At 41.0% G+C, this 15,772-nt stretch overlaps 1 protein-coding gene across 5 annotated transcripts in view; it reads right to left on the bottom strand.

The window, feature by feature from the left end:
• LOC139472335 (nuclear receptor corepressor 1-like) overlaps positions 1-15,772 on the bottom strand; it is a 124,051-nt gene that overhangs the window by 81,331 nt on the left and 26,948 nt on the right. For all 5 annotated transcript variants that reach the window (XM_071254790.1, XM_071254792.1, XM_071254791.1 and 2 more), the window contains exon 2: positions 7,782-7,989. In XM_071254790.1, coding sequence (XP_071110891.1) covers positions 7,782-7,989 — 208 coding nt within the window. The remainder of the gene's footprint in view (positions 1-7,781; positions 7,990-15,772) is intronic.

The raw sequence follows: 15,772 nt of genomic DNA, 5'->3' as shown, positions 1-15,772 counted from the left end.
TGCCGCACACAGCAATATTCCAGCTATATGATGGCTGCCTGTAAATAATCAAGTCTGGACCCGACAATCCAGTGATTGATATCATGAGCCTCGATCCACGAAATTGGGATCGATGACATGCATCAACCAAGTCAGCAAGCCCGACCACCCGATCCCGTTAGTCGCCTCTTACAACAAGCATGGGTTGCTGAAGCCCTATTCTACCCCGGATCTTCACGTGTTGAAAAATGTTGGAGCTTGTGGACCTGCAAGAATCACCCTAAAGGCAAGTTCCAGGTACATTCTGGAGCCAGTGAGCATGCTGGGAATACAGCTTGAACTATGCTTGAAATGCTCTTTCCTGTGACAATTTGTGTATTACTCACTACAGCAGAGTCCATGTATACGTGATGCCTCAAATCGGTCAGCAAATAAACATCTGTGAAGAAATACTTAAATGCAAGCTGAAATGGTTACATTGGGTATTACTGCACAGTGCAGTTATTATATTTAACAACCAGTTTCCTGCATTTTTGTATGCAAGCAACTCAAAAAGATTTGAGTAACTGTGATTTGATTTGCGTATTTTACCAGATATGCAGGTTATCTTGAGCTCCACACAGCAGAGACAAGTTCCCAGCCCAGCAACAGTGATGGCTAGGGATGTCTTGCAGGGACACAGCAGGAAATGGCAAATGTCAGCTAAGATGTAGTACAAATTGATTCTTTTTCATATGTCTAGATGAGTGAAGAGATTCCCATGATTACAACACACCTTCAGCATCTCTCGAGATGTCACATGACAGTAGGTCCTTGCTCCAAGGTAGCATCACAAGGATTGTCTCACCTCAAAACAAGAGTGAGTGAGTATGGTTTTACTCTGCTTTTAGCAATATTCCAGCAATATCACTTCTGGGGACACCAGAATTGGGCTTTACACATTGTACCCATGTTGGGCATCAAACCCAGGTCTTTGGCGTAACGAGCCAATGCTTTAACCACTAGGCTACTGGACTGCCCCCTCAAAACAAGAGTCAACTGAACCACCCACCCCACTCCAAACTTGTCATCATTAAAACATAAATAAAATATAAAAAATAAATCACAAATCATCAAAAGGCACCAGTTTACCACTAGAGTGATCTGTATAGCAAGTTACATCATGAAATATGTGATATTTTTCAGAGAAAACATCTGGAAACATATTTTCAATGTAAGTCCAGTTGTCATGACCCAAAAAATATTTAAAAAAATTAAATATCCCTTATCATCAAAGGACACCAGTTCACCACTAGACTGATCTATATTACAAGTTTCAAAAAGAAATATTAAACGGTTTTGAAGTTTTGCTCCGGAAACAAATCCACACCTTTTAAGTCCAAATTGATTCCAAGGATACCAAGACAAAACAACAACAAACAAAAAACATCTGCAAATAGCAAAAAGTACCACTTAATACATCAGCTTGTTTGATATATCTGCCAATTTTTGGTGAAAAATATTGAACGTTTTCTTAGTTGTCCTCTGGAAACAAAATCCACGACCTTATTTGACAAAACAAAGAGGAGATAAAAGAATATCAGAGCAAGGACACCAAAAATCGGCCTCACATTTTAACTTCTGGGGATTCGAACCTGGGAATTTGGCGTGACAAGCACAGCTTTCACCACAAGGTTATCCACACTCCTTGTTACACCTGATTCTGAATGAGATGAGTGTAGGCTGTAATGTCTAAGTAGGGGATGAGGGATTGAATATGATCATGGAAGCTGTTTCATAGATTTATGCTCTGGGGACTGTAAGATAAACCATTATTTCCTCTTAAAATACAGAAAAGCATTTTTTTTCTTTCTTAAGTTCCTATTTAACATTGTCTAAATTGAATGATTCAAGGTCAATATTGCTGCATTTTTAAAAAAAATAGTTCTAGTCTTTGAAAGGCATTTAGAAGTGATACAAATAAGGAAGAGAAATTATGGATGTCAACTTCTTTATTAAGAGGAATACGTTTCGGAGTATATACTTACTCCTTCATTCACCGAAACGTTCCTCATAAAAAGGAAATTGACATCCATAAATTCTCTTTCCCACTTTCTAGTTGCGGACAGCAGCACCTAACAACTCGGAACTCATGTACCTGGGCCTTGAAGTCCCTGCAAATGAGGCTCTCTTTGAAATCACATGATAACAGTTTGAGAGCACAGCACTTTTAGGACTTAGCGAACAAACAGCAATTACTGTTGTGAAATATCCAATAATTTTGATTTATCTAGGGAGACGCACTTGAGAGGCCTGTCAGACAGGAGAAAACTGCATTTGTTAAATCCATCTGACCAAACTCAGTAGACAATACCCAACCAAAACCGAAGGACTTTTTCCTAAAAAAGTCATTTCTCCAGAACAAACTAAGTTCATCAAAGCATTGCACAGGATGGCTTTGACATTTTACGAAAATAATTTACTTTGGAGGTCCCCGGTCCACTGCTCAGACAGTGCTAATCAGCTTATCGTAAACTAAATGTGTCTCGTAAAAATATTGGCGAGTTTCTCACTGGAAATTGCCATCTCCAGAGCAGAAAACTCATCCATGGTAGAGATGGGGAGTGGGAAACGTTTAAAGTAGACACACGCATTAGACATACACCTAATCAGTACATCAGGATAACCTTTTAACAATCACGGAAGGGACAGTATCACTTCTTGTGCATTTGTTACCCCCAACAAGACATAGCCCCTCCCTTGGGAACAAAAAATTGGTCTGAGTAATCTAAAGAAGACATACAAATTCTCGTACAATAATTGAGAAAGCGTGCTGTCGATGCAATGACGCAAGTAGTGACCTTGGCCTTTCAGCCGCTTGTCAAGAAATTAATCGGCATCTGTCCATGAGGTTGTCCAATAATAAGAGCCGTCGGTCATATGGTAATGACACGGCCCTGGTCACTTTAGACTCGACAGAGTCAAGTAATGAGAATGGTAAACTACTTCCTATGGCTTAATCTCTTTCAGGGAAGTATGTCTTTCAAACATCACTTGATCTCACATGAGGTGAGGTGAAATGGGGTTTAACGTCGCGTCCAAGATTATTGCACTTATATAGCGACGTGCATGTACGTGTGTGTGTGGCTGCTTGTACTAGTCCGGACTGATGCCGATTTATAGTGCTAGCTCACTGAGATACCATGCCGCAGTTTAACATGAATACCCCACTCAGACACAGTATACTGACTCCGAGCCGACCAGTCCTTGTTTTAGCCCCTTAATGCCGAGCGCCAGACAGGGTAACAACAAGTACTATCTTTTAACGTCTTTGGTATGACGCGGCCGGGGATTGAACCCCGGACCTTCCGCTCTCTAGGCGGACGCTCTACCACTAGACCACGGAGGTGGTCTTGATCTCACATGACACAGGAAGACGTTCTTGAGGCATTAATATTGCCAGAAACTGTTTTTTGGTACAATGTATTTTCTTGACAACTGATGGGGTGTAGTATGGAGTTTGTTTGTTGTTTAACGCCACACTCAGCAATATTCCAGCTATGTGAACATATTTACTCCTAAAATATTGGCTGTCACAAGCTTAGCTAACTTGACCAAAATTTATGTCATTAGACTCGGGCTACAAAATTTTCACTCCCTTGACTTGATCATCTGACCAATGCCCCTGCTGGGATCTGGGATAGGCTGGGTTCATAGAAACCTGTATATGGCTTAAATCGGTGGAGATTCTGGGTAAGAATTGGTCCCCAGCAACCCACTCTGGTCATAAGATTTGACCAAATGGATAGGGTGGTAAGTCTTGGTGATTTGGTTGAGTGGGTGTCCTCATACCCCGATGGTGTGGATCGTTGCTTACTATATTCAGCATTAGAAATTGGCACTAGTCCTATAGATCTTGCAAAAGTGCCCAATATTTAAGTTATCATAGAAGGAGTAGAAATTAGACATTTTAAAGTTTCCTTTTCTGTTGTTTAACGCCGCCCTCGGCAATATTCCAGCTATATGACGGCGGTCTGTAAATAATATCGTCTGCACCAGACAATCCAGTGATTGACATCATGAGCATCGATCTATGCATTTGGAATTCAATGACATGCATAAAACAAGTCAGCAAGCCTGACCACCCAATCCTGATAGTTGCCGCTTACGACAAGCATAGTCGCCTTTTTAGGCACGCATGGATTGGTGAAGACCCATTCTACCCCGCATCTTCACAGGTCACCATTTTTAAGGTTTTGCTACATGTTATCATTACAAGGACTAGTGGACTATCTGTAAGTTTCTATTGCTGATATTAATTACTGGATTGTCTTGTCCAGATTCTGCTTCATGGAAACAAAAGCGATATAATACCATAGATGAAAACAGGGACGATATAACATATACATGGAAAGGGGAGATGTAACACCATACATGGAAACGGGCGATATAACAAAATACATGGAAAGGAGAGATGTAACACCATACATGGAAACGGGCGATATAACACATACATGGAAACGGGCGATATAACAAAATACATGGAAAGGGGAGATGTAACACCATACATGGAAACGGGCGATATAACACATACATGGAAACGGGCGATATAACAAAATACATGGAAAGGGAAGATGTAACACCATACATGGAAACGGGCGATATAACACATACATTGAAACGGGCGATATAACAAAATACATGGAAAGGGGAGATGTAGCACCATACATGGAAATAGGTGATATAACACCATACATGGAAATAGGCAATATAATGCTATTTATTGAAACAGGTGTGATACAATGCAATACAAGGAAACAGGTATGATATAAAGCCATACATGGAAATGGGCAAAATAGCATCATACATGGCGCCATACATGGATATATATTGACTTAAAGCTGGCTTGTACACCTCTGACCTTTAAAGCTATACCTGCAACTCAACACTCCTCTCATTTACCTTAAATACATCTACATATTGAGGCAGGCTATTTTATTTCAGTGACATGGGGTGTGATGAGAGATTTGTCTGGTCAGGTGACATGGCATCACAGCTCCAAATTAATAGGGCACAACACACGCAGCACTGGCATGTTAAATGTCATATCACTCACGTTGCAGGAGATAACGTTTTACCACATGGCTACAAATAGGATTCCAGTTAAAACCTAGTGATACAATTTTAAACCATAATCAAATAACTATTCCGTTATGTTTCTGCAAGTCTGTGGAGGAAGCATAATTGAGTTAGGCTCCTTCCACATGAATAAAACCGAGCTGGTGCTGACCATGTTGCCACAACTCAGCCATAAGGATCTCAATCAGCTCCATCCACTGTTGTTAATGACTAGTTTGCCATCGCTGTTTATGAACATTTCTCCAGTGTTGTATCTGACTAATTCTCCAGTGTTGTTTATAGCTTATAAGTTCTCCAATGTTGTATATGACTAGTTCTCCAGTGTTGTTTATGGCTAGTTCTCCAGTGTTGTTTATGGCTAGTTCTCCAGTGTTGTTTATGGCTAGTTCTCTAGTGTTGTTTATGGCTAGTTCTCCAGTGTTGTTTTTTGGCTAGTTCTCCAGTGTTGTTTATTGCTAGTTCTCCAGTGTTGTTTATGGCTAGTTTTCCAGTGTTGTTTATGTCTAGTTCTCCAGTGTTGTTTATGGCTAGTTCTCCAGTGTTGTTTATGTATAGTTGTCCAGTGTTGTTTATGGCTAGTTCTCCAGAGTTGTTTATGGCTTGTTCTCCAGTGTTGTATCTGACTAGTTCTCCAGTGTTGTTTATGTCTAGTTCTCCAGTGTTGTTTATGTCTAGTTCTCCAGTGTTGTTTATGTCTAGTTCTCCAGTGTTGTTTATGACTAGTTCTCCAGTGTTGTGTATTGCTAGTTCTCCGTGTTGTTTGTGGCTAGTTCTCCGTGTTGTTTATGGCTAGTTCTCTGTGTTGTGTATTGCTAGTTCTCCGTGTTGTTTATGACTAGTTCTCCAGTGTTGTTTATGGCTAGTTCTCCAGTGTTGTTTATGACTAGTTCTCTGTGTTGTTTATGGCTAGTTCTCCGTGTTGTTAATGGCTAGTTCTCTGTGTTGTTTATGGCTAGTTCTCCAGTGTTGTTTATGGCTAGTTCTCCAGTGTTGTTTATGGCTAGTTCTCCAGTGTTGTTTATGTATAGTTGTCCAGTGTTATTTATGGCTAGTTCTCCAGAGTTGTTTATGGCTTGTTCTCCAGTGTTGTATCTGACTAGTTCTCCAGTGTTGTTTATGTCTAGTTCTCCAGCGTTGTTTATGGCTAGTTCTCCAGTGTTGTTTATGTCTAGTTCTCCAGTGTTGTGTATTGCTAGTTCTCCGTGTTGTTTGTGGCTAGTTCTCCGTGTTGTTTATGGCTAGTTCTCTGTGTTGTTTATGGCTAGTTCTCCAGTGTTGTTTATGGCTAGTTCTCCAGTGTTGTTTATGCCTAGTTCTCCAGTGTTGTTTATGGCTAGTTCTACAGTGTTGTTTATGTCTAGTTCTCCAGTGTTGTTTATGTCTAGTTCTCCAGTGTTGTTTATGGCTAGTTCTCCGTGTTGTTTATTGCTAGTTCTCCAGTGTTGTTTATGGCTTGTTCTCCAGTGTTGTTTATGTCTAGTTCTACAGTGTTGTTTATGTCTAGTTCTCCAGTGTTGTTTATGTCTAGTTCTCCAGTGTTGTTTATGGCTAGTTCTCCAGTGTTGTTTATGGCTAGTTCTCCAGTGTTGTTTATGGCTAGTTATACAGTGTTGTTTATGGCTAGTTCTCCATGGTTGTTTATGGCTAGTTATACAGTGTTGTTTATGGCTAGTTCTCCAGTGTTGTTTATGCCTAGTTGTTTATGTTTAATCAATTGTTGGAATGTATGAGCAGTGGATGTCATTGTCTTTAATTATTTCATGTCGCTACTGTCCGCTTTGCAAACAATGTAAACAACGGAACAGCATGAACAATTGCATGAAAGTGTGTGAATTAGCCAATCCGCCAGTGTTCCCACTGGCTCTTGAAACTGCCAGTCCTGTTGGACTGATAACTCTAAAAATTTATTTGCCTCCACAGGGACTGGCAGTCACATGAATTACCGGTATTAGCCTAATTTTATGGGTAGAAAACTGGTAAATACCGGTAAATGGGAACACTGCAATCCGCATGAAGAAGAGTGAGATGATTGAGTGATTGAGTTGGGTTTTAATGCCACTTTTAAAAGTATTCAGTTATATCACTGCATGTCAGCTTTATGTGGGAGGAAAGCCCAAAGTGATGCAGGTCTCCGACGTTTACCACTTTGATGAAACCCAGGATAAACCTAAGAAACATAATCAGAGCGAACTAGGCCGAACCCATAATCATAAGTCTCGGTCAAACCCATGGGAGGCAACTCTGCACAACTAATTGAGGTGCCTCAGACGACTAGGCCACCTGTGCCCCCAGCATGTAGAAGAACTTGTAATAGTGAAAATTACGGAACTTAATTGCACCAATATCCTTGCCTGTTTGTGTAATATAAAAAATTATTATACGCAAGGGAGTTGGGTTTAACGCCGCATTTAACAGTATTCCAGTTATATCCCGGCGTGTCAGCTTAATGTTGGAGGAAAGCCCGAAGTGATGCAGGTCTCAGACGTTTACCACTTCGGTGAAACTCACGAGCATGGGTATGGTGCTGACAAACCTAGAAACATAATTTGGGAGAACTGGGATTCAAACCCACAATCATAGGTTTCTGGCGTGCCCAAGACACCCAACTCTGCACAGCGAATTTTTTGGCGCCTTAGACAACTGGGCCATCCGTGCCCCCCATTATTATACGAAACATTACATACCTGGGCATAAGGGTCTGTTCTGTAGATCCCTGGGTAAGGGTGTGTACCTGATCCCATCCCAGCGTATCGGGGTGCTGACTGTTCCTGGGGATAGGCATATGCTCCCTGGGTGCTGCTGGGCCCCCCACGCTGTATGTGGTGGGGGGACGAGGGGCGGACACGCTTGTACGGGGACGAGGCATCGTGGGGAGGAGGCCCACTTAACCCCCTGCAACGAAAACAAATATTGTGTCTAGTAGGAACTTATTAACCAGGGATTAATCTAGGATTTGAATTTAATGCCTTTGGAAGGCAAAGTGGGAAAACAAGTCATTAGTCTTGGTTTTTAAAAAATTCTTTGTATCTGAAACTAAGAGGGTCGTAAGACTGCATTCAATGCAATGACTCAAAACTAAGTTTTGTTTGTTTGTATGTTGTTTAACGCCGCATTCAGCACTATTCAAGCTATATGACGGCGGTCTGTAAATAATCGAGTCTGGACCAGGCAATCCAGTGACTGACATCATGAGCATATGTCCACGCTATTGGGATCGATAGCATGCATCATCCAAGTCAGTGAGCCTGACCACCTGAACCCGTTAGTCACATCTTACGACAAGCATAGTCGCCTTTTACGGCAAGCATGGGTTGCTGAAGACCTATTCTAACCCTATACCATAACTGGTCCTGTTAGCAGTGAACTTGGTGAAAAGTGATAACATTAGTTGAATACCACGGGTTGAGAAATGTTTTATTCCAAGTTTAGAATATATATCATTTGTTGCAGACTTGGAGCTAAATATCGGCCTCTGAGCAGGTCTCGATATATATAACATTTATTACAGTGAAATTCATCATGTTTGACAGCAACCATTGTTAAGAAGCAGTCAATCCAACTGAGACCTCAATATCACTCAGACATGGAAAGTCATTTTTGTATTACATCTGTAACCATGGTAACACCCTTGTCATGGTAACATTATCCAAATCAAGGTCTTACAACAGCCTATTTCCGTGGCTGAGGAAAAGTTTTTATAAAAGAAAAATTCCCGCTTTTATAATAAACTTAAGTATGAAAAGTACAGTTTTCAGATCTATTATGGCATTATCTGGGATTTTAATTAAAAGCCTGTGGCAAGAAAATTTGGAGAAAAAGAATTTGTACAAAATTGGGAAAAGTGTAAGACTTTATATTTTAATCTTTTTACAGAAATTGCATTCAACACAATGACATCAGAATCAAAATGAATGCCTCTTTCTCCTGTTATCAATGAATAAATAAAACACAGGTAAGCCAAGCAAAGCTAAAACATTAGTCATAATAAGATACCACTCGAAAGAAGTTAAGGACTTCTTGATTCTTTCACATTACCTTAGGTAATCATGCCAGGACAGATTCACTATAGCCAAATGAAGGAGTTGGGTGGTTCTTAACATCTTAGGGTACAATAATAACCCTGGATTGTGATTGGTTATTCCATCTGTGGAGTTTAACCAACAATGCTGAAGACATGGGCTAAATATGGGACTCGGAGAGCACCTTGTAAATGTCTTAAATTAGAGTCTTCACTGCAAGTGCTTCCTATGTGTCCTTGAGGCTTCTAGCTGTAGACAGCATAAACAAGGGCAATGTTGTCTAGTTCTCAACATGTACCAAGCTCAGATAAATCAATGTCATGCAATTTCTTAAAGAAATGCCCCCAAGCTCACTTTAAAAATGAAATAAAAATTAGGATCGAAATTCCAAAATGACTTTTCATTGTTCCATTTATAGAACCTTCAGTGATGTTTTTGTCCTAACCATCCATGTTGGGTTGGAGCAAATAAATGATAAAAAAGGAAAATAGGCTGCCTTTGCTCTTTCATAATCATTTAAAACTGCTTGTCTCCTTATATTGTCAACATCCGCAGCTAGACTTAATCTAATCAATACCTTTTACAACAACACTCCGATCTTTTTCACTCAAGATGCAGAAGAGATAAGAAGTTGGAACAGAGACACAGTGGTTAAATAATCTGGGTGCAAAACCTAGGTATATCAAAGACTCATACAACACTGATTCATCAATAATACAGCTCAGACTTTATTGCAATAAACAAGGGATTTGTTTGTTTGTTGTTTTAAGCCACACTCAGCAATATTCAAGCTATATGACAGGAGTCTGTAAATCATTGAGTCTGGATCAGACAATCCAGTGATTGACATCATGAGCATCGATCCACGCAATAGGGATATGATGACACGCATGTATCAAGTCAGTGAGCCTTACCACCCAATCCTGAAAGTTGCCTCTTGCAACAAGCACAGTCACCTTTGATGGCAAGTATGGGTTTCTTAAGATCTATTCTCAAGCCTGACCACCGTATCCATTCAGTTTGCTCATACAACAGGCATAATTTGCTGGAGAACCATTTTAGCCAGAAACCCACTGTAAATATTCAAGTCACCGGAAAAACCAGTGACTGAAAGTACCGTATTCGACATAATAAGCGCCTAGGGCGCTCTCAAAATTAGAAATATGGGGCTCTTATTAGAATATTATTTTAGTGAAAAAATAACAGATTTGAAAGATAAGTTTCGTGGTTTATGCTGACAGCCTGAAATGTTCATATACGACTGATATATTTTTCCAGAATTTAATTGCCCATAATTAAGGGTGCAAATAACACACGAGTGTGTATTATACGTGAATAAATAAGTCTTTTGTACATTGATCAATCGGAAGGGGTGATAATTGGGATTGTTCACTAGCCAATATATTAGCAAATATCGCCGTGGGCACTTATTAGAGAGGGGCGCTTATTACGTTGAATACGGTATTAGCAACAACTGACACCGTCAGGTCAGAGTCACCTAGCCTGACCACCTGATCCATGAAGTGACGTCACTTCATACAACAAGCACAGACCCGTGATTTCAGGACAGAATAGGTCATCCGCAACCCATTCTTGCCAGAAAAAAGGCAACTATGTTTGTCATAAGAGACAACTAACGGGATCAGATGGTCAGGCTCGCTGACTTGGTTGATGCATGTCATCGTATCCCAATTTTGTGGATCGATGCGGATGATGTTAATCACTGGTTTGTCTGGTCCAGATTTGATTATTTACAGATCACCATCATATAGCTGGAATATTGCTGAGTGTGGCGTTAAAAAACAAACAAACAAACAAGCATACAGCTGCTGGGGACCTATTCTAACCCGGAATCCACATGGGGTCAACCCCCAAGGAGACATGGCTTCATATTTCTGTGAGGATGTCCACAGAGGTTAGAGTGACCGCAGGACCTCGTCTCCCCTCCTCAGTGGGGACGGATCAATGGCAGTATAATAGCATCAATCTAAACATGCCTCCTCTGCCGCCACAGAGATCTGTCTTTGTGGTCTTAGCTGACTTTCACCAGTGGCCGGGTCAGCCCAATCTTAAACTCCACAACATGGATGGGAGTCACAACTTCTGCATTATTCAGACCTATAGACACATGAACAGCTGGCGTCTGGTCTCAAACTTGGTTCCCGGGGTTCCAAATTAGCATATAAATTGTGTGGTTACACAGATTATAGGTTAATGTAAACATTGATAGCTGTGAATGCTGAAAATGTTGGCAAAAGAAAAAAGATGTTGGTAAATAAAAACAAGGATATCTATTATATATATTGTAAATGATATGATATACCGGCATGTAAATATTTGAGTGAGTTGCTACACTGTCACCAAGCCGTCCATGAGTTGCTACACTGTCATCAAGCAATCCATGAGTTGCTACACTGTCACCAAGCAGTCCATGAGTTGCTACACTGTCACCAAGCAGTCTATGAGTGGTACACTGTCACCAAGCAGTCTATGAGTGGTACACTGTCACCAAGCAGTCCATGAGTTGCTACACTGTCACCAAGCAATCCATGAGTTGCTACACTGTCACCAAGCAGTCCATGAGTTGCTACACTGTCACCAAGCAGTCCATGAGTTGCTACACTGTCACCAAGCAGTCCATGAGTGGTACGCTGTCACCAAGCAGTCTATGAGTTGCTACACTGTCACCAAGCAGTCCATGAGTTGCTACACTGTCACCAAGCAATCCATGAGTTGCTACACTGTCACCAAGCAGTCCATGAGTGGTACGCTGTCACCAAGCAGTCCATGAGTTGCTACACTGTCACCAAGCAGTCCATGAGTTGCTACACTGTCACCAAGCAGTCTATGAGTTGCTACACTGTCACCAAGCAGTCTATGAGTGGTACGCTGTCACCAAGCAGTCCATGAGTTGCTACACTGTCACCAAGCAGTCTATGAGTGGCTACACTGTCACCAAGCAGTCTATGAGTGGCTACACTGTCACCAAGCAGTCTATGAGTTGCCACACTGTCACCAAGCAGTCTATGAGTGGTACACTGTCACCAAGCAGTCTATGAGTGCCTATGCTGTCACCAAGCCGTCCGTGAGTCGCTACACAGTCACCTAGCAGTCTATGAGTGGTACACTGTCACCAAGCAATCCATGAGTTGCTACACTGTCACCAAGCAGTCCATGAGTTGCTACACTGTCACCAAGCAGTCCATGAGTTGCTACAGTGTCACCAAGCAGTCCATGAGTTGCTACACTGTCAGCAAGCAGTCCATGAGTTGCTACACTGTCACCAAGCAGTCCATGAGTTGCTACACTGTCACCAAGCAGTCAATGACTTGCGACAAGCAAATTTACACTGACCAATTACATGGGAAATCTATACAAGGCTGCACAGCCTTCAGATACATACAAACCTAATCTATTGATTTGCATCCTATGTATAGAAGTCATTTCCAGTTGTAAACTGACAAACATGTTAATCTTGTAAGCTTCATATTACTAATTATCTGCTGACGGAGCACAATCATTATATGACTTCTAATTGGGTACTTTTCTAATGTAATGTTCTGCTACATCATGAGCTAATTCTGTTGAGACAAATTGTATGTTTCATTTAATCACATGGTAATATTGGAATCATCAGTGTTTGAAATAATAGATGGTGGGGATCAGGTAGAGGATGGGATGGTATGGGTGGGAAGGGGATGGGTAGGTGGGGAATGGGGTAGGTGGGGGAGAAGAGGTCCTCAGATCCTTTAGTTTTCTTCTATGTTATTTGAATGTAGTGCCCCAGAATTTTTCACTTTAACACTAGGGCTAATAAAAGACACTTCGACTTCATGCATAAATTCAAAAAATGAATTTTAAGTTAGACTTCATTATTCAACAGAAAAGGCATTCATTTATGCAACATGATATGAGTATGCAGATGGGAAATCATTCACAAAGATTTTGCATTCATTGTACCCCAACCTTGACCACAGATTTCTTGTAATGGAGTTGTAATATAGTTACAGTGAGTGAGTGAGTGAGTGAGTGAGTGAGTGAGTGAGTGAGTGAGTGAGTGAGTGTGGTTTTACGCTGCTTTTAGCATTATTCCAGCAATATCACAGTTCACACATAGTACCCATGTCGGGAATCAAACCCAGGTCTTCGGCGTGACGAGCAAACGCTTTAACCACAAGGCTACATGACCGCCCCTTGTAATATAGTTATAATATTCCATTAAAACATTCACCTACAATAACAATAACTGCAAGTGCAAGTCTTGTTGAAGTGTGTTTCCCTGTAACGAAGCGTTCCTCTTACAATCAAAAACCAGAGACATGATCAGGACTTGCAACATTTCTCACATCCTTGCTTTATTTCATTATGTACATGTTAATCAAGTTACTGGTTTTTATGCCTGTGGTATTGTCCTCCAATATTAACATGATGAATCTACATAAGCACTGATCAATGTGGTGTTCTGAACTATCATGCCTGGTCCCCTGCTGAGGAGCATCAGACTGTAGGTATTGATTGGAACCAGTAGATAGGATAGAAATAGAAACAGTTGGACTTGGCAAAACATTATCCTAAATACACAGCTAAATATACACACGGAAAAAACAAACCACTTCACAGTGAACACAAAGGCACGATGCTGCAGTAAGCTATACAGTGAATCACAGCTACATCCCAAAGGTATGATGCTGCAGTAAGCTATACAGTGAATCACAGCTACATCCCAAAGGCACGATGCTGCAGTAAGCTATAAAGTGAATCACAGCTACATCCCAAAGGTATGATGCTGCAGTAAGCTATACAGTGAATCACAGCTACATCCTAAAGGCACGATGCTGCAGTAAGCTATACAGTGAATCACAGCTACATCCCAAAGGCACGCTGCTGCAGTAAGCTATACAGTGAATCACAGCTACATCCCAAAGGCACGCTGCTGCAGTAAGCTATAAAGTGAATCACAGCTACATCCAAAAGGCATGATGCTGCAGTAAGCTATACAGTGAATCACAGCTACATCCCAAAGGCACGCTGCTGCAGTAAGCTATACAGTGAATCACAGCTACATCCCAAAGGCACGCTGCTGCAGTAAGCTATAAAGTGAATCACAGCTACATCCAAAAGGCATGATGCTGCAGTAAGCTATACAGTGAATCACAGCTACATCCCAAAGGTATGATGCTGCAGTAAGCTATACAGTGAATCACAGCTACATCCAAAAGGCACGCTGCTGCAGTAAGCTATAAAGTGAATCACACCTACATCCCAAAGGCACGCTGCTGCAGTAAGCTATACAGTGAATCACACCTACATCCTAAAGGCACGATGCTGCAGTAAGCTATACAGTGAATCACAGCTACATCCCAAAGGCATGCTGCTGCAGTGAGTTATATATGTTATATCACAGCCAGGTTGATATGTAATAACAATGTTTAGCAACAACCCATGCCCCTCGCCAATCTTACTGAACACAACATAACAACCCCAACAATTTTGGAAGACATTTTGAAACAGAACAAAAAGTTAAAAAAGAGTTGTGTAAATCTCCACTTTGTTTCCCATTTCAATTGTCCTCTTCAGGCTGACGAGACTGAAATAAGGTCTGTAATAAGGCCACAAGGGACACATGCATCTTGGCTTATTGCCTTCTTGTAGGATGCACACACAAAGTAATGCTTTCAACCAGTTGGCGAAATTAGAAGTTATAGAACTAATATTGTGCCACAAGTAGTTTCCGAAATTAGAAGTCATAGAACTCCTATTAATCCAGTCAGTGTGAATCAAGAGTTGTTGGGTCATGCTGAGATCAATCTGGGGTGATAACAAAGAAGAGACTGTTACACTGGAACATGTGGGCATCAAAAGATTTGTTGGTTTTTGTTGCGTAACACAGCACTCGGCAGTATTCCAGTGTGATGGCAGTCTGGGTGAGTGAGTGAGTTTGGTTTTACGCCACTTTTAGCAATATTCCAGCAATATCACAGCGGGGGGCCCCAGAAATGGGCTTCACGCATTGTACCCAGGAATGGAATCGAACCCTGGTCTTCAGTGTGACGAGCGAACACTTTAACCACTCGGCTACCACACAGCCTCGATTGAAGTCTGGAAATATTCAAGTCTGAACCAGACAATCCAGAGATTGACATCATGAGTATCGACTTATACAAATGGGATACGCTGACATCCATCAACCAAGTCAGTGTCCTGTTAGTCGCCTCTTACGACAAACATGGGTTGCTGAAGACCAATTGCAACCTGAAATCATCAGGTATTTATAGATTTTTACGGACAACCAATTGCTCAAATTACTTATCGCCATTCAAGGATATGAATAAAGAGAAGTTGGACTGACCATAGAATATTCCACTATGAAACAAGAATAGTGATTGGTCGATGACATTATCATTATAAATATGATCTAAAGAACTTCTCTCCTTACTGCTTTGAACTTTCTTGTCATTTATTCTAATGGTTCAAGTTAACACGTCAAAAGTATCGCATTCAATGACCATTTGACTTGCATAACATAACTAAAAATGTGCGACAAATCATATTTGTGTGCGAACAATCCCATCTGAAATGTAAAATTTTGCAAGAATGATACTGCCTTAATCCCATGATCACGCAGTCTAGATGTATGAGGAAGTTGATGCAATACA

Source organism: Haliotis cracherodii, unplaced genomic scaffold, assembly GCF_022045235.1.
Source record: "Haliotis cracherodii isolate W230 unplaced genomic scaffold, xgHalCrac1.p SCAF_24, whole genome shotgun sequence".
Classification (NCBI taxonomy): Eukaryota; Metazoa; Mollusca; class Gastropoda; order Lepetellida; family Haliotidae; genus Haliotis; species Haliotis cracherodii.
Note: the sequence above shows the minus strand (reverse complement) of the source record. Positions and strands in the feature narration are given on the sequence as shown.